At 46.3% G+C, this 25,549-nt stretch overlaps 2 protein-coding genes across 2 annotated transcripts; both read right to left on the bottom strand.

The window, feature by feature from the left end:
- Positions 1-306: 306 nt before the first annotated feature.
- Positions 307-6,570, bottom strand: LOC104077082 (phytanoyl-CoA dioxygenase, peroxisomal-like). The gene is given in 10 exon segments (XM_009578193.1): positions 307-360; positions 975-1,115; positions 1,412-1,458; positions 1,461-1,560; positions 2,394-2,530; positions 2,533-2,574; positions 3,789-3,870; positions 4,534-4,699; positions 4,907-5,017; positions 6,278-6,570. Coding segments are annotated over 10 exon segments (1,173 nt in total).
- Positions 6,571-10,508: 3,938 nt separating this feature from the next.
- PHYH (phytanoyl-CoA 2-hydroxylase) lies at positions 10,509-22,227 on the bottom strand. Its single transcript, XM_009578191.1, has 9 exons — positions 22,135-22,227; positions 18,099-18,154; positions 17,429-17,539; positions 17,145-17,310; positions 16,381-16,462; positions 14,419-14,600; positions 13,501-13,650; positions 11,946-12,077; positions 10,509-10,562 (listed from the first exon to the last, which is right to left on the bottom strand). The coding sequence occupies exons 1-9, from the start codon at positions 22,225-22,227 to the stop codon at positions 10,509-10,511; spliced, it is 1,026 nt and encodes a 341-aa protein (XP_009576486.1).
- Positions 22,228-25,549: the final 3,322 nt, after the last annotated feature.

The following is a 25,549-nucleotide window of genomic DNA, read 5'->3' as shown; positions in this document are numbered from 1 at the left end:
AATAGACCATCAGCCCAAAAGTATATGAAGAGAGAGATTAGAAAAAAATCATCAGGAAGTAAAGCACATCTATCATCATCATTTTTCTTTGATTACCTCAAATAACCACAGCAAATCTGTTTTTGTAGGTCAGGTTTTCTTTGAAGTACATTAACTGTTCAACCTCAGTGCAACTATTCTGTATTAGCATAAAATGATTTTGTAATGCAGTATTTGGGTAAAAAGAGGGCCAAAAGCACATAAATGTGGCTACTCAGAAGCTGATGCTCAGGCACATGTTTTCCATCCTGGTCTTCAGAGGCCACTTTAAAGATTAATTCTTTCTCCTTGCACGACCTTTGCTCGCTTCTTCCAAATATCCTGCATTAAAAAACAAACAAACAAACAAACAAACACTTAGAAGCCACCATCTTTGGATACAGTGTTTCCTGCTTATTCCTGGCATGAGCTTATCTGTTTGGCCATGTATTCATAAAAATACCCATTAACTTCTTCATTGTCTTTTCAAAGTCTCCAAGAGAAAAGTACAGACAACACTAAATGAAATAAAAAGCTACAAATCCCAACGCACAAAACCACACGTGAAATAAGCCAAAAGGCTCATTGGATTGATGTGGTATGCAGAGGAGACACCACAGATGGGTACTGAATAAACTGTGTCCTCCTATTCTTGCATATGCAGTTAGAGTCACCCAAACAGCTGCTGGCGTAAGTTTGCCCTAGCATGGCTGATTTGCACGGAAAGATACCAAGGCACGTGGATGAAATCAATTTTGGCAGCTCAGAGGTGGGAATGGCGATGAGCAGAGTTGGAGGAGGAACTTGCAGAGCTCCTCCGCTGCTTTCCAGAGACGTGAAGGGGCTGCCTGGAGAGCAAGGGCACTTCTCCAGCACAGGCAGCAAGAAGCAGCCTTATCAGCTAAAAAGCCAAAAATTCTTGCCAGTTACAAGATAAGGTCATGATTTAAGATTACCACAAGGTCTGAGGCAGAAGTCACTTTATATTTTGCCTGTCCAAATTCAATCATTTCTTTCTCCAGGTGCTCTTGGATCGTGTTCTTTACGTCAATGTAGTAGCACTCTGAGCTGGCGAAGTGACAGGAAATAAGGCATCACTCACTACCACATTGATTACGAACGACCGGTGGAAAAAAGCTCATGCATCCCAGGTCGTGGACATACACGACCTAAAGCAATACTTCACCTGCTTGATCTCAGATTACAAGCAACCAGAGTGGCAATCAGAGAAGTCAGTCAGAGCAGACCTGTGTGTTCAGTAAGGGTTCTTGCTCTGCACTCAGACAGTTGCATCAACCCACTTATTTTGTAATCAGATCTTAGTTAAGAAGACTTTGATGGTGTTTAGCAGCTAAACAAATATTGACAGCTGTATCTGGAGGTGGTTTCCTACCTTTCGGAAACCTGATGTCTTGTTTGCTCTGGAGCCATGAATAAGTAGGGATGGAAGAACACCTTGTCTCCCTTCTCCATGACAATGTGCACCCTGGGACTCTTCTCATTGTAATCCAGCAGCCCATGGAAAAATTTGATTGGCGGACTCTAGAAACCAAGGAAGAGTGGAAATAATTCAGTGAAATTAGAACAACACCGGTTTCTCAGTGTAGAAGAAGAGATGCAAAGGCAGTTACTCATTTTCTTTCTTGAAGGTAGTACATTCAATATACCTGATGAAAAGTCTGCATGTTCGCCTACAAGCCTTGCTAATCAGTTGTAAAGACTCATTTGTAAAGAACCAGAATGGTCCACTCCGCTTTCTGGATCATCTTTGCATATCTCACAGACAGCTCAGCTTCCCCAGTTGCACCTCATACACACTTACAACAGGACTTCTCTGCTCACTTTCCCTTTTGACCTGCAAACCCCTATGAGAAATTCTCATCTCACAACTAAAGTGTTCTTCATCTGCTTTCTAAAGTTGAATTCAAACAATTAAGAACTTCTCTCCACTGGAGAGAATGGAGAAGAGCACAAGGGAGCCCCACAAGTGTTGCCTGATGCCCCCACAAGTGTTGCCTGATGCCACCTCTAGGGTGTCAAGTCCAGCCCCCAGCTCCAAGCACAGCCAACACTGGGCCAGGTCAGGAAGCATCCTTGCTTAGGAGAAGAATACTGCTTGAAATTAAACTCTGGTCAATTGTTTATCATCCAGTTTTCTTCTACAGGAAAATAAACATGCTTGCCTGGCAGGAACAAATTCAGAGAAGGAGAAAGCATCTTCAGACTTGGCAAGACTAGAGAAAAACAGTTGATCAGTGTGAACAGAGACCAATTTGTAACAGACAGTTTCCCAGACACAGACTGTTAGAGTGTACCCGCCAGCCAAAATGTGGTCGCCTCATGCACGCCCTCCCCAACCCCCCGTGCTGCTCTACCTCCCACTTGGGATAGCCATGAGGCTTCAGAGGCTCCTTGTGTGTCCCTGGCTGCACGACCAGGCAGCCGTTGTCCTGGTTGGCCCTCTCCATGGCGGTCCAGGAGCACACGATGCGGTCCGTGAGTCGGAAGGGAAGTAATGCAAGTCCTGATGCACGGGGTAGCGAGAACTCAGGTTACCTGAAACACGGGGAATGCAGGTGGTTGCGCTGAAAAGACTCTTCATGCACTTTAGATGTGACATAGAATTGTCCTGGGGAACATCACGTCACTTATGGTGGTAATGTGTCCCAAGAAGCTGCTCCAAAGCTGCAGGTGAAGCACTGCAGTCTCTAAGCGTGCTCCTTGCTGGCACTCAATTCTGAGGCCAAATGAGTTTAAATCTCACTCTATGGCACAGTGAGACTCCAAACACTGTTCTTGGGTCCATAGCTGCTCTGCGGAGTTGTTGGGAATGGCATGAACAAACTGAGTGTTTTAATAACTAAACGTACTCTGTGCCTGCACAGAAGCTGGACACCTCAGAATACGAAACAGCTTGGGTCTCAGCTCTGCTGAACTGCAAAAGCTTATGAAGAGTCAAATCAACTTTGAAAAAACTGTGATGTTTGCAATTAAACTTCCTTTTTCCCCCCATTTCTCTTGTATGAAGTAAGACTTTGATCTGCAGCACTAGAAGCCAAAGCCAGGATTCCAAATCCTTCCTTTGGCACCTATTTATGTGTCTTCATATCAACGCGCTGAGCATGCAACCACTGTCAGCAAGGTCAGGAGTCAGACTAAATTTGACGTCTGAACTGTTAGTCTGGAAAATAGCACATACACTCTAAGCAAAGGATCTTCTCTGTATTTATTGTCTTTTACCAAGCTCCAGGAAGCACTTATTTTTAACACATGTGAAATGTCAAGCCTAAAAAAAAAAGTGTCTTAAACAGTAGGGCTTCATGCAAGTGCAGACGGCTGAATAAGCAGCTCGGTGTCTGATTTTTGCATGCTCCTTTTTGAAACTTGAATGCTGCTTTTAAAAAAAAATAGTTAAGGGACAGTTAACATGGTGCAAAGACCTAAACTGCGGAAACATATTAAATTAGTTGGAAGAATGTTTTAGATGTAACATGCGGCTAGATATAACAGCACTTCAATTTAGGAGGCACACACATACCTCCCAACATGTGAGCCCAACCATCTACAGCAAACCGAACGATAAGAAACGCATCCCACCAAGCCAGGACTAAACTAAAACACGCTATTACCAAAATAACTTTATATATTTTCAGAATTGTTTTTAATTCAATTCAAGCAACTTTTCTAAAAGGGTAGGTGCCGCTTCAGTTAAATACACGGCAACCCAGGCATACGTAACAACTTCTGCATTTCCCTGGAGCTCTGCTTACCAGGATCTGGAAGCTTATTTATCAGCATCATCTGCATGGCCATTATATTTGGCCCTATGAAGCATTCAACATATTTTAGGATCTACAGAGGAAAAAGCAATAGAAAAAAAGATGTGCTTTATGCTACAGTAATACATTGCAAACAAAAAAAAGCTAGGCAGACGTATACCGTAAACTAACTGTTGATTGGGTTGTTCATGAGGATGGGCCTATTATCAGCAGTTTTATCCAAAATAAAAACCAAGCACAAACAAACCACCTATAGATGCTGCCGTAGGCGCGATGCTCACCAGCGCTTTTCCTGCTGCAGTATATGCCGAGGCATTGCCAAAGATGAATGACTGCCAGGGCAACAGCTCAAGAGCTCTACAAAATCTCGTATGTCCACCTCTGATTCTCCAACATAACCTGACCTTTGTAGTACTCCAGTATCCAGGACAAGCCAATACATGAGGAACTGTATCTACACATTACATACATTAATATACTTTCTTATGTTATGAAAAGTGATGGGAATCTGCTGCTGCTAACTCCCCCAACACAAACACAAAGTACAAATCCATCTGATATTGGATGGAGCATGTATTAAAGTAGGCTGTACAGAACAGAGCATCACATAACCTTCCAGAAGGGTTAGTTTGGCCTGCCCAGGCTGGTCTTTGCCTTCACCTTGGCATTAAAACATATATATGTTCACAAATCTCTACTAGGTTCTCCCACCACCATCCCCCTATTGGCTTTTTACCTCTGGCAGAATACAGTATCTGAACAACTCTTCATCTTCCCGGAAATCATGCACTTTATTAACTGTTTTTTCCAGCTGAACAAAGTTGGGTCTGCAGATCTCATCTCTCATTATCAGAACTCCCGGTGGATTCACCTCCTTGTTACAGATCCTCACAAACTCCTTCCTGCAAAGCAGAGGGAACCGGAGAAGCCAGAACACATTTTAGCCATGTTCAGCCAGATTACTCTCCTCAAAGACACTATTGCTACAGAGGAAGGTATCCAGCAACACCACACGCATCTATGTTGCGAGAGTCCAGCTTCACCCAGCTTCCCAGAGCTCCCTCGGGAGCACACAGGACCCCCCAGCACCTTAGGCAAGTGCCCCATACCTGAAGCGTTCAATGTCTTCGTCAGAAACGAGCTTCTTAATGAGCAGATACCCATTGTCTTCATAGAACTGCCTTTGCTCTGTGGTGACGACATCGTTGTCCAGGGTATAGCTGAGACACAGGGGAGAAACACGTCAGTAGGACCGGGCAGAACAACGGGAGCACCGTCAGTGAGACCCGGCAGGAGGACGGTGCTGTGCTGGGGATCAGCGGTTGCTGCGGAGAGGCAGGCATCTCCAGGGGGGAATCAGCGAGAAACCCTCCCCACAGCAGACACCAAGGGCATTTGGAAGAAAATAATTAAAATTAATTGAAATTGAAATTCAATGTTTAATTTTTGATTTTTGTATGAATGAAAGTACAATTTACCAAAACATCCTTGGCTGAGCAGCAGCACAAGCTGCTGCTGAAGCAGGAGCCATTATCTGGGATATAAATTAAGGAAAATACACTCAAGCACAACAGAGTATGAAAACATTACTGCAGAGAAATGACACTCCTCCCAACATCTCACAGGGAAAGCACATACAAAGGAGATTCCAATTCATTTTAACGAGTTTAAACAAACATGACTGTGTTGTGCTAGGCAGGGGAGCACAGTCACCCCCCCTTGCTAATGAAGCCTCACAACAGCTTTGGGCATGGTATTGAAGCTTCACCCAAAGAAAGTTTAAACCTTACCTGGTGAAGTCACATGAGGTGTGAGCCTGGACACAGCCCGTGCATGCAAATGCAATTGATACTGGCAAGTCAGAGGGAAGCAAAAGGGGTGAGAGGAGCAGCTGAGGAGGGAGATGCAAGAAGGGAAAAGCTCAGGGGGGAGTGAGGAGGAAGAGGCACATGCAGGGTGCAGGCAGTCAGCGAGAGCAGGGTGGGAAGCACCTGCGCTCTTCAGGAGAAACTCCTTCAACACAAACCTGCAAAGGAGCCAAGAAATCCAGACTTCTCCATAAAACCTCCTCACCCAGCCATCCAAGAAAAAGACAGACATCAACCTGGGAAAGTCAAACTCTCAAATAACGCAGCAAGTAAGCTTCCTTGTGTGCTTGCAGTTTGAGGCAAGTCGCCAAGTGCAAACGCTGCTTTTCCTGCCAGCTCAGTTCAGAGCTGCAGATGAATTCACAAGTGTAAGAGCAAAGGTCTTGCAAAGACAATTGCGAATGAGGTTTCTTCTCCGTTAACACCTTTCAGTTGATGAGAGAGGAGGCTGGGGGTACCGAGTGCAGCACGTTCTGCTTTCTTACATGAAGCATCCAAGAAACATCTCCGGAATCCTCCATGCCCCATTTCATGCTGTGGAAGAAGACCATGCCTTGCGCTATCCAGCTCACAACATGGCCGATGTGGAGACCACTGTTGCTTTCCACTCACCCCCCTCCTCCCTTCTCACCCCAGCCCCAGATCAGAAAGGATACAGGAGCAGTGTATCCCAGACGTGGGGATAAGTGCCGTAGGACGGCATCCAGCGGAGCAGTTGGTTTGGCTTTTCCATGATGACTTTGAGGAGACAGCACCAAGAGCCCAGCTTGCCGCCCAGCACTTATAAGGTCTGCACAGCGCTTGGCGCGAAGCTCAACCACAGCACGTGCAGCATCGAGATGACAGTCCCTGGGTGCGGTTTGCTCCTCTTCACCTCCCCTGCACATGGGCTGGTGCCTGTGCATGCCCGGGAGCCTCTCAAGAAGCCGTGGGTCTCACCACCCTGGCTCGGCGAGGGGCAGGAGTGAAGGAATGGGAAGGTTTGGGAACAGGAGGGCTTGTTGCCAGAGGCTGGGAAGGAGGTGAGGAAAGTTCAAGCATGCTTCTACATGCTCCCTTTCCTGTACTCTGCTCATTCACAGCTGCCAGCAGCTGCCGTGATGGCTGCAAGGACATAGCCAACAAGCGTGCAGAACCCAGCGCCTGGTGCGCTCAGTCACACACCACATCTGTGCTGGCATAGGTGGTTTGCCAAGTTAAACAGCATGATGGCTCCCATCCTCTAAGAGGGCCCTGCTGGGAAAGAAAAAGCCTGGAGGGGAAATCCTGGAGTAGGGAGAGAAGGACAAGTGAAGCTAGCTTAAAAATGGGGAGCTGCAAACAGAGGTTGCCAAGGCCTTGTATTCCTCTCAAGTTGGGGCATGCTTGAAAATTATGTATTCAATGTACACTGTCCTTAGCAGTGCGCTTAGTCACTCTCGTCTGGCTGCATTAACTCCGTGAGTGGTATTTGAGAGGAGATAAATATTGAGTTGCATATGGATCCGTAACAGACCTGCAGCACAGTCCAGAAGATTATTTTTGACATCTTCGCACATGTCCCCTGTTGCCACCGCGCCGTAGAGCCTCACCGCTCCCGCAAAGTGGACTTCAGCCCCACAATGTCACGGTTCAGACTAGCTTGTGCCATTAGTGTGACAGTCAGTTCATCCTCACTTTTCCCTCAAGCTCTACCTTGTGAAGCAGACACTACTGAAAGGTGGGGTTTGTCCTGCTGGAATTTGCTGTCCCTTCATCTTTCCCCTCTCCCTGGGCCGACTTCACAGCCTGCGGGTCAAGACACTTGCTGCAGGAGGGAAGGTGGAGGTACGGCTCTTGCTGCAATGACCAGGAGTGGATTGAATGCAGCATGTCCTCATTACGAATGGGGGTCAGCTTTCCTTCAGTCTCTTCTGACTCCAGTAAAGGTGGAGGCCACAGGCTGAACTTGGTCCTTCTTTTAGCAGGGCTTTTCCTTTTTTTCACATGAGCTTTTCACAGGTTAACAAAAAAAATCTCCTTTCTAATGGAAATAGCTCGATACTTTGGGATTGCAAAAATCATTGAGCAGTGGGCAGTGTGTTTGGGAACAGCACTCGGGTTTCTGCACTTGTTCTTCATGGGGCCACGGCACGCTGGGCAGGTTTCCTCCTAGAAAAATAGAAGCTTAGTGCAGCGAGTGACTTGGTTAATTATTGGACCTGAAGGCTGGTAAGACCTTGCAGCTCTCCTGTGGCCGCAGCTCCCTCTGCAGTCACCTGCCTGACATGCCCAAATCAGCTGCACTGTACTGCCAGGAAACCAAACTCTAAGAAATACATTGTTGTTGTGGTTTTGTTTTTTTCTCCAAAAAGCGCAGTTTTGGAGAGTGAGGTGAATTTCTCGTGCTGAATTTCCACTGGTGGGGCATGTGCTTTGGAAACCTGTGATTGCAGAATCTCTGCTGACTGGGATGGGTGGGAACAGGAACAAGAAAGCAGTTACCAGGTAGATCCCTCACACAGGAGGTCACATTTGCATGAACTGATGAGGCATCCAGCCCTTGCTCAAATAGCCTGTGAGGAAGTGCTTGTAGATCCTTACTCTCCCAGGGACATGGTCCTGCACCCATGAGCATGTAGCTCTGCTCAGAAGGAGCCAAAAAGCCCTGTTGGATCTCGCTATGCCCAGGGTCATTTCAGGGGGCAAGGATCAGACTCCTTGGCATTGCTAGGATGCAACTGAGCTGGCCCTGCACACAGCCGAGGACAGCTTGCCTAAGCTTAGTCCTCCCCAGGCTCTAGAGTATCCTCAACCTGTTGTTGTAGGAAGGAGTGAGGACATGAGTCTCTCATCAGGTGGGAAAACTGCCGAGTTTAGATGGTCTGTGAGGTCTTTGATGGGTTTGTTCTTCTGAAAGAGGAAATTTAAGCCTAAATCCGTAGGCAGAGATGCACAAGTTTTTAAAAACGAAGCCAAAGTTCTTCCTTTCCTTCTCTCTCCCCGCCGTAGTAAGAGAAATTCAGAGTCTGGAAACCCTGGGAATCTGATGGACACCTGTAGCTCTTCTCTGTGGTCACAGCTCCCTCTGCAGTCAACTCAGCTACACCAGTAATGCCAGAGAGTGAAGTCTCTCCGCGAATCCTGTTGTGAACCAGACAGGATACTCACAAAAATCCCAAGGAGAGCACCAGGCTGAGAAGGTCCAAGTCTGGAGAGTCATCACGGCACGTCTCCCCAAGAGCAGGATCAGTGCCAGGGTTATAGAGAGGGCAAGGGAAGAGGTGCAGGAACCAGGAACCCACTCACTGAGCAGGGCTGGGAGACTGTCCTGAAGTCTCCCTCTCGTCAGATTTCTTGGCGTTGTGGTCAAACCAGAGGCTACCGAGAGGATGTGTCTGTCTCTAGGTGGGAACCACAGCCCAGACACCTCACCACACCACCAAGGGTTTAGGACCAACGCAATAACTGTGCTCAGACCTTGCCTCGTTTAAAAAGCATACAAACAAACAAGAAAACCCATAGATGCTGCAGGAAAAGGAAGAAGCACAAACCCCTCTTCTGCATTACATTGTCATGGATGAAATGACTGCAACAGCTTCGACTTGCAGCCGCTTCTCTAGGCAGTCCACCGTTGAGCCTTGTGGGTTGAGGAAGGACTGTACCTGATCTCCAGTCTTGCCTGAGTGACCTCCTGAGCCGCAAGATAACAGAGCAGAAGAAGCCACAAGAGTCCATCAGTGTAGCCTTTGGTGCTGTTTTGGCACCTTCTTCAGTTGGAAAGGGTGGAAAAGAGCTGAAGATTGAGGGTTTGCACTGGGGTATTCAATGACACACCCACCGCCAGAATTTCCGAGCGGCAGAAATAATACAACACAGCCCTCAAACATGGTTTTGCTCTGATTTAATCTGTATTTCAAAAAATAGATTATGAAAGCAAAGGAATCTTTCAGAAAGCAAAGAAAAATATTGTGAAAGGCGAGAGGGTCATTTCAGTGCATGTCGCTCCACCCTGCCAGCAGTGCATCCTGAGGAGCATCCAACCGCCTCCCTGACCTGGCAGCACCAAAAGGCACCTTTTCCCAGACCCACCAGACTCAAAGGAGGACTCCCTCATTTCACACAGCCTGGGATCAGTTGTGCAAGGCCAATGGGAGGCTGGTTTGCTGGCCCAGTAGCTCCCAACCCTGTCATCTACATATTTCACTTGTGCCAGCGCTGCTCGGTAAGATATGATGCCACACCAGGTCATGTTTAAGGAACTCTACCAGCGATCATATGCCAGCCCATTGATCCCATTTTTTTACGCAAGTGGTTGCTGCTTCCCCTTTATCCAGTTCCTTACGCTGTTAATTCTGCTGGTACCAATATCCTCATCTTCATCAGCTGTACTAATGACTTCCCACGTGAGCTATACTGAGGGCTTGCATGAAACTCTGATTCATTTTATTTCTTTTGCGTAGAAAAGGAAGTTGGAAATGTATAACGTTTATACCCTTGCATAAATTCTTGCATAAAATCTTATGTTAGTATAGCATCATTCCAAAAGTATGTCATGCGAGAAACTTTTAAAAAACAAGAATGAAAACATCAAGAAAATCAAGATCTTCTTTCAAGACTTTAATTCTTTGATTGTCTAAGGTAACCACAGCAAATCTCTGTTTTTCTAGGTTAGCTTTTCTTTGATGTGCATCAGCTGTTCAGCCTCAGTGCAATTATTTTGTATTAGCAGAAAATGATTTTGCAGTGCAGCATTTGGCTAAGTTACCAATACAGAGTTCAACAAAGCACACACCATTCTGCCTGCTGAGGCAGAGCCTGCACTTTCCGATCAGAGAAGCTCATTCTCAGGCACGTGTTTTCCATCCTGCTCTTCAGAGGTTGTCTACAGGTTAATTCTTTCCCCTTGCACAAGCCGCGCTCGGAAGTTCCAAATATCCTTCAAAACAAAAATGAGACAAAGGAAAATCCTTAAGGGCCAGCAAAAACAGTAACCAGGATTCCACTTTACAGAAATGGAAATAGATACAGCATTCTCAGCTTAGCTAAGTCCCCATAAAAACATACCAAAACACTTACTGAATATCCTTTCAAATCCTAAATATCAAGAACCAAAATGCAGCACTGACTAAGAAAGAGGTGCAACCTCCACCCCCAGGAGACAGGTAGTTTGCAGGTGTGACACAGACTGCAAGATGCCCATGGTTCAATTCTGGAAGGCGGCAGAAGAGGAAACATGAGCAGCACAGAGAACATTACCCTTGCAGAAGTCGCCCTCGCCTGCTTGTGCACACAGTGCCTCCCTTGTGCCGCCTTTGGGTGATCAAAAAACTCACCAGCTGACTACACCTTGCACACTGCTGCCCATGAGCATTACCTCCTCTTTTTTTTTTTTTTTTTTTTTTTTGTTTGCAGGCAGATGTATATTGCTGCTGACACACCCGCTGTAGCCTCAAGTCTAAACAACTGATGTGGGATTCTATTTAACCAAAAAAATTCAGTCTACTATTGCAGTCAGATGTGGCTACTTGTTTTAAAAGGAAAATCCACCCGCCATTAGGAGGGGAAACTGTAAGAACTGTGGACATACAAACCGTGGACGAGCACTGAATTTATTGCACCTTCTTATACTTGCGAATTCAGGTCAAGAGATGACCACATCTTCCTATTTACGTCGTGCAGTCCAAACACAACCGCAAAGAGCTCTGGTTCACACACACTCCACACAACAAACCGTGAACCAGGAGATGCAGTGAAGGGCAAAGCTTGCATAGACTTCACCCCATTCCTGCCTTGCTACGTTAGACCTCCCCACTCCCACCCAGCGGGGTGAAGCCTAGACCCCCTCGAATGGTGTAAGAAGTGCATGTGAGCAGCCTCAGAGCTGAGCCATCATGACAGCAGAGTCTGTGGCTCCTCCTCACTTATGCTACAACATCAGTCACAGTCACATAAAGAAGTGCTGATCTAATCTCCACCAACTCAGCCGGCCCTGGAAGGGATCGAGGCGTGCTCACAAAACCCATTTTGCCAAGCAGAGCTGGAGGAGGAACTTCTAGAGCTCAAGGGATGTGAAGAGGCTGCCCAGGGAGCAAGGCCACTTCTCCAGCATAGCAAGAAGCAGCCTTATGAGCAAAAAGGCCCCAAAAAAGCCTGCCGGTCATCCTCCAAACATCAGATCTTTTATTCTGCCAAGCACCTCTGCTTGGCCCAGCTTGATCTGCCAAACTGAGCATAGCAAAAAGCACAAATCTGTATCACGAGAGACTTAGGAAAGGGAACTGACCTACATTGTAACAAAGGGCATACAGCCAAGTCTTACCCTGAGTTCCACGGAAGTCGCGTTGTATTTCTTGTGAACCATTTCTACCAGTTCTTTCTCCAGGTCCTCTTGGATCGTGTTCTTGACGTCAATGTAGTAGCACTCTGAGCTGGCGAAGTGACAGCTTATACTCTGTGTGAGAAAATCGGGCATCACTCACTACCACATTGATTACAAATCAATGGTGGAAAAAAATCTCGTGCATCCCAGATCGTGGTCACCCCACCCCTTCCTTACAGATCATGTCAGCAAATTCATTCCTCTTTTCCGAGCACTCCTGCTCTCCTGAGAGTGTCTCCTTGGAGAAATACTCTTGCTGGAGAAATACTCTTGCTTGCTCTTCTTCCTTCCCTCCTCCCAAACACTCCCCCAGCATGAACTGTACTACTTGATCTCAGAATATCAGCAACTAGAGTGGGAATAGGGGAAGTCAGAGCTGGAGCAGACCTGTGTGTCCAGTAAGGGTTCTTACTTTCTGCACCCAGACAGTCACATCAACCCACTCATTTTGTAATCAGTTCTTGCTTAAGCAGAGTCTAGAGGAAATAAATAGAAATGCCCCACCAGAAAAAGCTGTTCTCTCATTACACGAGCTACGCCAGTTGCAAGCGAGATCATGCCAGATCTCAAAGGGTGCTGGACCATAACCTGGCTCAGAGAGCTCCAGGATACTCACTGATTTACCCCAAAGGCAGACAAATGTTGGGATTTGGCACAGTATGAGGAAGCTCTTGTGTTTCTGCAGGATGCTAAACCTAACTATTGCTCCACTAGCCAGGAAAGAGCCAGCAGATGAGACTTTCAGTACCTGATGTCCTCTCTGCTTTCAGGATTGCAGGAGGAAGGAATTCCACACCAGTACACTGCTACTGGGGCTGAAAGAATGGGCCATATAGTAGTCGATGCAGGCAAAACAAAATAAAAATAGAGCAGCCCGTGTTGCAGTGCATGAGGGGAAATACCTGCGTTGCTACTAGTAGCTACATTAGAGGCTACAGTTCCCTTACGCGCCTCAATGAATCCACTTCTGAGAAAAGATCACGGCCCCAAAGGAGGGCACTTTTGCCTGTTTCAGTTAAATAATCATGATGCAAAACAAATACATGATGTGTAATCAAATCTTTAATAGAAAAATGGGTTGTGTTGTCATATAAATAAATATTATTTATTGGATGATGAAGGCTCCTGCTATCCAGAGATGAGATACCAAGAAAGCAGGGGGAAGAAAGGTAGAGAAGCTCCTGATACTTGGGACAGCTGAAAGGGAGCTGTTGGAAAAGCAAGTACAACTGGCCAGGCTTCAAACATAGATTCAACATCTAATTTCTACTCCTGCTCTGTTTTTCTCAAGCAGCCCCACAGCATGCTCTTCTCCCAAAAGACAGAGATGTTTAAAAATAAAACATAAAAAAGAGAGTGTAAAAGTATATTAGGAAGCTAAAAACTCATTAAAAAGTTTACCCACATATTCATGAGCTTGGAAAGGGAGGGGATAGTTGGATCAGTTTTAAAAAAATCAAAAATGTCAAAGCTGTATCAAGAGATGGTTTCCTACCTTTCGGAAACCTGATGTTTTGTTTATCCCAGAGCCGTGAATGAGCAGGGGATGGAAGAACACCGTGTCTCCCTTCTCCATGACAAGGTGAACCCTGGGAGTCTTCTCATCCTCATCAAGCAGCCCATGGAAAAGTTTGTTGGCTTTACCCTAGAAAAAAAGGCTGAGTTGAAACCACTCGGTTAAAATTAGAGCAAGTGCCAATTCTCGGTGCGAGGGATAGCAGGGACAGCTTCTGATCTGCTTTCCTCTGGGCAGTGTATTCGGTATGCCCAACTAAGAGCCTGCCCCCTTGCCTACAAGTCTTCCTACTTCAAGCCTGAGGTACAGCAAAATAATACTTTTTCTGTTTTCTGAAGCTGGATTCAGACAATTAAGAACTTTTCTCGGCTGGAGAGAACAGAGAAGAGCATCAGGGAATCCCACAATTGTGGCCTGATGCCACCGCTGGGGTCCAGCCTTCTGCTCCCAGTATAACCATCACCAACGCCAGGCCAGGTCAGGAAACATCTGTTCTTAAGAGGAAGATACCGCTTGATATATAATTGCATCCAGTTGTTTACTATCCAATTTCTCCTCTTCGAGACAGTACACATGCTCACCAGGCAGGAACAAATTTACAGGAGGAGAAAGAGTCCTCAGACTTGGCAAAGGCCATGGAAAATGGTTCCGTGTGTTTATGCCATTATGCCACGCCGTGCTGGACAATTTCTAGGTGAAAGTGGGAACAGAGGCAAATCTACCCAGGTGACATGGAATGAGGTCAACGAAGCAACAAGTCAGTGTTTGCGCAAACAGAAAAACTATCACTGAAAACCTCAGCTTTGACCTGTGCATCATCCCTCCACGGTGAGCTCTCCCCAGCCAAAACGTGGTCCTCTCATGCACGCCCTTCCCAAGCCCCCCATGACGCTCTACCTCCCACTTGGGATAGCCATGAGGCTTCAGGGGCTCCTTGTGCGTCCCTGGCTGCACGACCAGGCAGCCGTTGTCCTGGTTGGCCTTTTCCATGGCGGTCCAGGCGCACACGATGCGGGCCGCAGGCCGGAAGGGGAAATAGTGCAAGTCCTGATGCATGGGGTGGAGAAAAGTCTGTTTATCTGCAACACAGGTTCAAAACCTTCAACCTCATCAAACGTGACACAGCCTTTTCCTTCCCGTTAAACCATTGCACCTGTGTAACGTGTCCTAAGAAGCTACTGCTTGCCACTGGAGGACTTCGTGTACTCGGTGTCTGCTCCAGCCCACCACTGACTTGGAAGCCAAATGGGTTAGCTTACACCCCATCCCAAGATGGACCAAGAGCACAGTGGTGGCTCTTGGTTCAGCAATGGCATGGGGATACAGTGAGTGCCAGGAGGCTGCCTGGCTGTGCAATCCCTCAGCAGACTCCTTTTGCTGACCTTCACCACCAACAACCCCCTGCCAAGTTTTCACCGTTCACTTTGGCTGCTCTCCAGTTGTGTGAACTTTAACCAGCACAGCGTTGCACAAACCTTCCCCAGTACAAAGACTTTCAAACAGCCGTGCTGTCTGTACTCACTTGATCTATCACTGTGTTGCAAGAGAATCAACCCTGTCTGTGCTGCACCCAACACATGTTTATTTAGCCGCCTTCTCAAAAAAAAAAAAAAAAAAAAAAAAAAATCTCAAGTTGTGGACTGCAGCCTCCCCAGACAGCCTACCCAGCACTCTATTAGCCTTCGCCCTGGAGACTTTTTTCCATGAAGTCTAAACAAAAATAAATATTTCTGAAGTTTTGTTTGTTAATTCTTTTCCACTATGGAAATGGAAACAGATCATCCACACCAAAACAGCCTTTTATGTATTATTTATGTATTTATTTTGCCATTGAGTTTGTTCCTCAAATAGATATAGTTAGGATGTTTCCACTTGCCTCATCTGCCATATTATTTAGACTTTGGGCAAACTCTCCTAAGATCTGCACCGCTCCTAAAATACTCCTCAAAGATATTGAATGGAGACCTTGCACATATGAAGCAGCTTCCCATTTCTTGTCCGTTATTGTTTTACTTTAAAAATGTATGGTCTCCTGTTGAATTTCCAAACCAAAATGACACAGCTTTCTGTGGAGTATTTAAGGTGACAAGTGGAGAGGACTTGAACAAACTCAGTATTTTAATAACTCAATGTACTATGTATCTGCTCAGAAGCTGCACACCTGAGAATAAGAAACATAGCTCAGGTCTCCACTTCGCTAAACTGAAACAGCTTATGCAGAGTCAAAGCTACTTTGAAAAACCATAATATGGTTAGTCTCTGGTTCTCTTCCTCTCTCCCTGCCCATCACCCTTGTATAAATTATGATCTCAATTTCCAGCAGCAGGAGCCAAAGCCAGGCTTCAAAATCCATCTTTTGGCAACTATTCAAGTATCTCCATATCAAAGCGCTGAGTGTGCAACAACTGTCAGTGAGGTCAGGAGCCTATAAACTCCAAGCAAAGGATGATGTCTGTATTTATTGCCTTTTACCGAGGTCCACGGAAGCACTCATTTTCAACACATTGGAAAAGTCGAGCTTAAAAAGCATGTCATGTTTTAAGCCCTGGCCCTTTATGCAAGTGCAGCTGGCTGAATAGGAAGCTCGCTTGCCCACTTGAACACGTCAGTGGTGCAGCCATCTTTAGCAAACAAACATCCCCTGAACATTGAACGACAAGAAACGTTATCTCATCAAGCCCAGGTTAAAAGAAAACAAACTATTACCAAAGTGGCCTCATAAATTTTCAAAGTTATTTGGTTTTAATTTGTCTCTTTTTTTTTTCAAACAGCTTTTCTAAAACAAAGTTCAGTTTTGGCTGGATAGACAGCATATACACAACAATTTCTCTATTTTCCTCTTATCCAAGTTTTCCTTACCAGAATCTGGAAGTTTATTTATCAACATGGTGTGCATTGCCATAATGTTTGGCCCTGTGAAGCACTCAACATATTTGAGGACCTACAGGGAAGAAAACATTAGAAAAAAAATATTAGAAACATGAAAGACGAGAGGTAAGGTTGCTGAGGAAGCACTGGGACCTGGACGTTTGGCTGAGGACTAGGGTAGAGGAGGAGGAGGTTGGGATGGAGGGATGCAGGACAGGAGGCAGGATCCGGCATGGCACACAAACGGGCATGGTGGTAGGAGGCCAAGACAGAAGATGGTGCAGGAGGCTGCTGAGTGAAAAGATGGGGAGGGTCACTTCCACAAAGCTTTGGCTTTCCACCACAACATGAATATTGGCTACAAAGCTGGACCTGCCCAGAGAGCAGATGCTTTGCCTGGATAAAAGACATTCAGCAAATGTTGCTGATCTGTCCTACTAGCCCGACACAGTTTGGGCTAGTCGCATTCCTGACTGGCTCACCCACCACAGGAGCAGAGGAGCACTGCTTTAAGTCTTCTACCCTGGCCACCATCCATCCCGTGTTCATGCAGGACACTCTTAAAAGATAGCTTGATATTCCTTCCTCACATATATACTTATGGGAGTGACATACAGGGGCTCTAATGGACAAAGGATATAGCTTTAGCGGAACCAAAAAAAGCTTCTTCACAGAGGCATTAAAACATAGATTCATTCATACAGGCTTTTCCCCCATCATGCCCCTTTTTGCTGTTTTTTTTTTTTTTATTTTACCTCTGGCAGAGTACAGTATCTGAACAACTCTTTGTCTTCCTGGAAGTCCTGCACTTTATTAACTACTTCTTCAGACTGACCATACTGGGATTTCAGGGACTCGTCTTTCATAATCATAGCTCCCAGTGGATTCACCTCTTTTTTACAGATCCTCACAAACTCCTTCCTGCAAAGCAGAGGGAACATCCATGTTGGGAGAGTCCGGCTTCACCCAGCTTCCCAGAGCTCCCTTGGGATGCTGCTGCACACAGGACCCCCCAGCACCTTAGGCAAGTGCCCCATACCTGAAGCGCTCAATGTCTTCGTCAGAAACGAGCTTCTTAATGAGCAGATACCCATTGTCTTCATAGAACTGCCTTTGCTCTGTGGTGAGGACATCGTTGTCCAGGGTATAGCTGAGACACAGGGGAGAAACACGTCAGTAGGACCGGGCAGAACAACGGGAGCAGTATCGGCAAGACCCGGCAGGAAGGTGGTGACATGCAGGGGAGAATCGGTGAGAAACCCTCCCCACTTGCATGTCCACCTCGACTCTGCAGGCGTGCCGTGTTTCCCATGCCCCAGCAGAGCCAGCGCAGTGTGTCCGTGGCTGTGCAGCATCTCTGCCCACAGCCACCCACTACTTCTGCGGCAGAATTCAAAGCATCCCTCTTGTGCCCTCCCAAAGTGGAGAAGCGAGCAGGAAAGCTGGGATTGGTCCTCAGCAGCTTTATTCTCAACAGAGATACTGAAGCACACGAGAATAGTCTCTGCAGTCAGATTATCCACTCAGACATTTTCAAGATGCATGGTTAAGCTTCTTTATTAAACTACAGTTAAACAAAGGAGAATATACCCTTGCAAAATGAAAGGCTACACAATGTCTGGTGATCAGCACGTGTGCTAGGGTGGAAAAAAGAATCGAGTTCTGCAGGTTTGTTTTTTTTTAACTCTACAAAGGAAGATACAGCTTACTGAAAACTCCCTGGTTGAGGAACAGCACTAACTTGGGCTGAAGTAGGAACGCTTGTCTGGGATGGAAATTAAGGAATATACACTCAAGCACAATAGAGTAGAAGAACATCTATACACATGTGTCCTGAATCCTACAATGCGGTTCACCTTAAAGATAAGAGCTGTGCTGGACATTCAATCCATGTTCTTGTTTATTTTGCTTCTAAAAATATCTTTCGCACCTTCAGAGTAGCACGTCTGGCAGAGAAGTACAAAATAACAGCATGGTACAGCCTTGTCCATGGATATAGAAAAGTCAGTACAAAATGCCTGAGACTCCAGAGTGGTCCACGGGCCTCGATTCATCTCCCAGAACATCAAGACACTCAATGAGATGCTCAGTGGAGATGTTTACTTGCCCAATTTCCCTCCCTATGCTCCAGAGAGCAGCCAAACCTACCCAAAACCTGTGTTGCCTCCATCTCTCCCCTCCTAATGTCAGTGCACCAAATTCAGAGCCAGAAATCATATGGGGTGAACCTGGGACTTCACATTCCCATGCGGTGGTGCAAACCCTCACCTTCTCTCCAGTAACTGCAGAGATTAGGTCCCTCCCAAACTTGATAGGGAGAGCACGAAGAGAGGAGAGCTATGGGCTTGTCCTCCACCTAAACTCATTTCAACAGGTTTAAATAAACACAGTTGTGTTCTCCTATGCAGAGAGAGGCATTCTCATCCACAGAGCAATTAAACCCCACTCGCTAATGAAGCCTCACAAGAACTTTGAGCATGGTATTGAAGCTCACCCAGGGGCAAGGACAAAAAAAAGAACATTTTCATGCAGATCTGAGTCTGCACATGCATGTTTGGAGATCCCTGTGCTTCGGGGTTTTATGTAAACTGAAGACTTTCCTCTATTGCTCATCACTACCTTTTAAATGTTCCATAAAAGCGTGCATGATTCTGGAGTAAGAAATAGGTTTCATCAGAACAGTTGCGTCTATGGTCCCTACACCAGGAAGCTTAAACGTTAGCTGGTCAAGAGCCACATACGATGGGAGAAGAAACACAACACATGGACAGGGGTGTAGTAAAACTTATGAGCCAGAGGGAGGAAAAGGTGCTGAGAACTGGATGGAAGAGAGTGGGAAGGAAGAGGACATGGGGAGACCAGGTGGAGACCACCACAGCAAGTCCCAGAGCAAGGGATTCCACAACCGAGGGCACTACTGCTCCACACACCACATTTCAGGTCCGTTTTCAGTGACAATGGGACTCCTGTCCATTTGGGCTCCTAAATGTCCAGAGACAGCTGATGGAGACACAGGCACTGGTTGAACCCCAGCTGTGGTGCCCTCCTCAGCACACCTCCACCTCCCAGAATGGGGGGACAGTGGACAAGTCTACCAAGCACTGGATGCCATTTTAACACCTTGCTCCTGGGCTTTGCAGCGTCTCTTCCTCTCACTGGTTTTGCTCTTGCCACCTTGCAATGCCCAAAGTACAAGTTTGGGTTGCTTGGACAACTGAAAACAAGAGGCACCCAGATTGGGAAGGAGCTGCCACCTCCAGATGCTCATTTTGGTGAAGACATGGAGTATTTAAACCTTCCCCTTCCCCTCACACATACGCTTTTGGGAATAAGGTATTCACAGACATGTTAGCCAACCAAGCAGGCAATATAATACTTTTGCAGAGACCGAAGCAGGCACAGCAAGGTTCAAGATCAAGGATCAAGCAGCTTTTCCAAAGCATCTCCCTACAGAGTCTCAAGGGATGGTACCAACTACTGCATATCTAAGACAAGCACCATAAGATTGTGTAGTTCTTTTAGAAACCACTTCACAGACACCTGGTGAGATGGTCCTGGCCTGACAGCCACCGCTCTGCCAGCGCCATCAGGGTTTGACCAGAAGCAGCCAACCACCCAAACCACTCAAGCAGAGCAGTTGCTTTCTGAATCTCCCGTTTGCCTGCATTTTGAAGAAACCTTCACTTCTACAGTTGGTGTAGACACTTTTCCCAGTGTCCCAAACCAGCCAGCACCCAAGCTGAATTCACAGCTGTATGAAGAAACCTTCACTTCTACAGTTGGTGTGCTGTTTTTTTCCCAGTGTCCCAAACCAGGCAGCACCCAAGCTGAATTCACAGCTGTGGGAATGGAGGTCTTCTACAGGCACTTGTGGATGTGGCTTTTTCTCAGCTGCCTTCCTGTCAGGAGATAAGTGCTGGTGTTACCAACGCAGCACTTCCCTCTGGCTCCTACACCACGCTCCCAAGAAAACCCTGCCATATCTCACCTTCTGCTGCTTACTCTCCTTCCTGAGGCCACATGGGAGGACTCTGCAAAGGCAGAGTTTTTCCACTGTTGTGTAGAAATAGCTCATCTTCCAATAAACGAGTACAACCAACATACACCAATCTCTAACGTACCGATCCCTAAAAGCAACTAGGAGAAAACTAGGTATGTACAAGATGGTATTAAACTCTCTATTATGCAGGTTTAATTTTAAATAAACAGAGAGGATCAGGATGCTCTCTTCTCTGGGCTGGAAAGGTTAGAGCCTGGGTTGAGCCAGCAGAAGGCAGCTAACCCCTGCTGCAAGGCTCACTAAGCAGAGGGAAGTGGGTGTGCACATCTGCACCCCAGCTGGGCAGTGCAGAGACCCCGCGGGCTTCAGGTTGTTTTTACATTTTATGTCTCCATCAAGACATTTCTATTAAGACATTTCTCCTTTCATAAAAGGAGAGACGTTTTCTGGAAGGAAAATTGACTGTCCTGCCCAATTCACCAAGCTAGAGATTACAACAAACCACTGCACCGAGGTAACATATCTCAAACATCTATTCTTACTAGATTCTGTCATTTACTTTATGCAGACATCTTTCTTGTTCCAGCCCAATTTAGTCATCTTTTTGTCCAAAGCTCTTTGCATCAGGACCATTGTAGCTCGATTTAAAAACAAAAGAGCTTGTGCAGCACGTCTCCTTACTTACTTACTCTCTCCTTACAACCAGGGTGCTTTTCCTAGCATTTATTTCCAATTTTGTGTTCCTACTTGCACCTTTGTCTTATGGCAATCTGAGTCAACTACTATCCATCTATCTTCATATGTTTAATATATTTGAAGACTTCTACATGCTGTTTGATCGCATCCTCTTCGGCAATTTATTATAATTCAGAGGTAACTTGTCAGCATTCAGCTCTCACCAAGAATCAGCAGCATTTAAAAATCTTTTTTTTTTTTTTTTAAAAAGCAAGATTTATGGCAGCAGCTTTAAAAATACTATCAGCAGGCGGTCTTCATTTAACTTTTGGAAACGTGGGACAGACCAACGTGAAAACTTCTTTCTCCCCCGGTGTCCTTTCTCTGATCTATTGTAAAGCTGGTAGCCTCCAACATTTCCACCTCATTCCCCACTCACAAACCAAACCTCTATGTTTTTCCTGCTGCTGGTCTACCAGCCAAGCCTGTACTTCTCAACAAAATCCGAGACTCGCTGTGCAATTGCTAAGCCTTGCAGAGTTTCTCTCCCCCAAATCCAGGAATCTCTAGGAGGAAAATTCTCTGCAGGTAACCCCACTGAGCGTGCTGGGGGAGATGTGCCGGGGGGGCTGCCAAGAGGCAGCTGGCCCATCCCCACGCCTGACAGGTTGCAAGGCTGAAGCTCAGGGAGAAAACACCAGGGCAGCAAGAGGTTTTTGGGCCAGGAGGGGTGCTGACCCCCAAAACACCAGTGAGGGCTGCCAGGGGAAGCACTGCCCTGGTGCACCCCTGCTCACCGAGGGGCTGCGTGGGGCACAGCCCCCCTGCACGTCACCACCCCGTAACCAGGGCACAGGCTGGGACATTGCCCACGTGTCCTTCCCGGGCAGGGTGTCCTTGTAGGGCAAACCACCACCGAACCCCACCTCGGTGCCCATGCACGCGCAAGTACGCAGGGCACGGGGAGCAATTTGCAAAGCTCGCTGGGGCGGGGGAAGCAGAGCCCTGACCCCAATGGGGCCAACTGTCCTTCTCCCCTGCCCCTTCCCACCCCACATCAGAAAGGATACAGGAGCAGGGGCTGCTCCCAGCCGCGGGGAGAGGTGCCGGAGGATAGCATCTAGCCGAGCCGCCGGCCCCGACCGCTTCCCGAGTTGCTCCATCGTGCCCGGACAACTGGAGCGCTTGATCCCCAGCCTGACCCTATAAACACAGCTGGGGAGGAGCAGGGCCCCGTTGGCGTCTGCTGCCTTTGCCTCGGCTGCACATGCGCCAGCAGCCGTGCATGCTCAGAAAGGTGGCAGAAACCCTGCCGGGAGCCAAGGGTTGGCAGGGTTTGCAAAGGGGAGGGCCTGCCTGCAGCTGGGACGTGCGTGGGGAAGGCTCAGCGCATGCTTTTGCATGTTCTCCCCCTTCCCGTATTTTTTCCCTTCTCTGCCAGCAGTTACTGAGCTGCAAGGATTTCATCAGCCCTGTGCAGAGAGCAACGCTTGGCCCTTTCGGGTACAGACCACGGCCGAGGCCAGCACGGATATTTTCTTTATCTCCTGTCTCTAAGGAGACTGTCAGAGCTTGCCTCATCGTCCATGAATCAGTTTGGAGAGATTTTTTTGGCCCCACTGTCACCCGGGGGTGGTGGCAGAGTGTGTTTCCCAAGTACCTCATTTGCACTGATAGAGATCTGGGAAGTCTGCAGACTGCATCAAATCCGCACCCCAGGCTGTTCTTGTGCTGGGCAGCCTTTCTGTCCAGCCTGCTGGGACAGCTCTGGTGCTTTTGAGTAAGAAAAGAGGGGAAGGAGCAAAAGGAGCAGTGCAGCACCTGGGGAGCTGGGGAGGGAGATAAAAAAAAAGCCCGGAGCGGAAAACCTGGGGTAGGGAGAGGGGGAAGAAGCATAAAAAATGGGCAGCTGCAAATAGAGGTTGCAAAAAATAAGCTTTAAAGGCTTGGTATTCCTCTGAAGCTGGGATATGCTTAAAAGTGGCATATTCAATATATACTGTTCTTAGCACACTCTCATCTGCCTTAATTAATACTGTGAGTGCATCAACTGACACATTCGAGAAGACTATTAAGGGACTGAAAACAGCCTGTAGATAAGACCTGCAGCACAGCTCAGAAGGCGATTTTTGTCATCTTTGTACATGTTCCCTGTTGCCACCGCACTGTAGAGCCTCACCGCTCCTGCAAAGTGGACTTCAGTCACGGTTCAGACTAGCTCGTGCCATTGGTGTGACAGGAAATTATACTAAGAATTTGCATTATTTTGCCAACCCAACTTATGCAAATAGATCTTCACACCTGCCCGGTTTGTTCACAAACCCCTTCTGCATGAGCAATCCAGCCAGGCCCTGCTCCCAAAGATGCACCATCAAGAGTAAGTCCCCTGGTTGCTCCAGGCAGTCTCATGATGATAGGGTGTGCACCAAAACTCTGCATCACAGCTACTGCATGAAGCTTAACTCCATTTTGCAACAGGTTTTGCTGGAAGCCGAGGTGACATGTTGATGGATCAAAACCTCAGCTGTCAATATACTAAGCTTCATGTTAGTGCTACAGATAAACAGAAGCCAAGTGCTTCTGAACTTAACCTGTGTCCTAAAAGCTGATTCCCTTTAAAACTCAGTGGCAAAACTCCCAATGATTAAAGTAAAGATGTACCAGAGCAGGTTTTACATACTCCGTTTGTGGCAGCTGCCTGGAATGGGGTGCGCATTCCTGTTTGTGGTTCTCATGGCTCCACGAATGCTCCGTGCAGTTAGTCACTCCCTTCGGGGCTACAACAAAACATAGGCTGCTCACAAAAATGGGACAAAGAAGATTGGGAACCCAAAACCCCCTCTTATATGACAAAAACATTTTGTGTAGTCAGAGGCACCGTGAAGGGACAACTAGCAGCAGCAGTGACAGCACCCAGCACTTTATTGCCAACAAAATCAGACCTTTGCCTCTTGAGCTGTAGGAAAACTCTTAGTCATAGGTAAACAGAAAGTTAATAAAAGTCCCTCAAATCAAATTCAAGTGAGGGGGAAGGGAAAGAAAAAAAAAGGCAACTAGAGTAATAGTTTTATTACTGAAGTCCTAATTATAACTGCACTGAACAGTCTATTTATAATTCAGATATATGCTGCAATTGCCTTCACAATCCAAACTGAAACAGGAACCTCAATAAATCTTCATCTGTTTCAAAATTCAGGTAAGAGTCCTATTGAAAAGATAAAGCGGAACAATACTACACATGCCAATTCTGACAAAGACCTGTTTGCAATGTAGGTATTTCTTCCACTGTCTGTGTTTGAGAGCATCTTATGCAAAGGTGTCTTTCATAGCTGAAAAAAAAAAAAACAAAAAGAATATTTAGTTAGTGCTTTTGCTGTACTATTTACGAGTTTGAGAACTAAGATGCTTTTATACATACATAATACACGCTTACATCCATATATATATATATATATGCATTTTTAAACAAGAAGAGCCTCAAAAAACTAATCTCTCTGTGTATTCAATACAATTATTCCTTTTTACTTACTGCTTCTCTGGTAATCTTGCTAATACCCAGTAATACTGGCTTGTGAAGTAATTCCCACGTCACTAGACCACCCTGTTATATCACACCCCAAAATGATTCAGGATACCTCATCCACCTTGGCAGGGAGGATGCAGTTGAGGTGACTGCCCTTTATTTGTACCCTCACGCTAATACAGTCCACGAGCAAACTTTAATACAGCAGAAGATCGATCTCAGGCATTGCTGGCACCACTCCGGGCTGCAGCGCTGAGAACCACGCAGTGACATCAGTGGCACGACTGCTGGTTGTGGTGTAGCCGTGCTCTCTAAAAACAGGAGAAGTGTGTGGACACATATGAAAAACCCTGTCCTTTGCATCTTACTCTGATTTTTATTAAAAAAAAAAAAAAAACCCAAACCCAAAACACTCCAGAGTGAATAATTTTCAAATCTGTTGATAAGCTTCACTGAAGTACAGACTGAATCTCATGAACCTAGGAAAAGAAACAAGGGAGAGATCTTCTTCCTTAAGAAAACTGATGGTGGCATTCATCTTTTTATTAAAATTAACAGCATTTAAGAGGGGATGATGTGTCTTTGCAAAGTTTTACAGCTATGTCTGTCAGTTTCCTGAATTTTATAGAACATTTTTATACAGCCGCTTTGTATTTGGCTTTTAATGTTTTCTGTTCATTAAATCACAAAACTAATAAAAACTAAACGATTGAGATTTCTGCAGCAGTACAGGAATGGTCCTAATGCACAGTGTTATAATTTAATAAGCATCTCAATTGACTATTAAAATCCACATTATGATCAGAACTGTAATTCCAAAGATGAGGTCCTCTGAAAGCTTAATTTACTGTGGTGGGAAGTGGCAGCTGCTGCAACTGAACAAAATTAGCTTTTTTAACTTAGATGCCAGGGAAAACAGATGTAGATGAGACAATAACAAGAACAACAACAAAATCCACCAC

This window comes from Fulmarus glacialis, unplaced genomic scaffold, assembly GCF_000690835.1.
Source record: "Fulmarus glacialis isolate BGI_N327 unplaced genomic scaffold, ASM69083v1 scaffold3115, whole genome shotgun sequence".
Classification (NCBI taxonomy): Eukaryota; Metazoa; Chordata; class Aves; order Procellariiformes; family Procellariidae; genus Fulmarus; species Fulmarus glacialis.
This window is presented reverse-complemented; position numbering and strand designations above follow the sequence as displayed.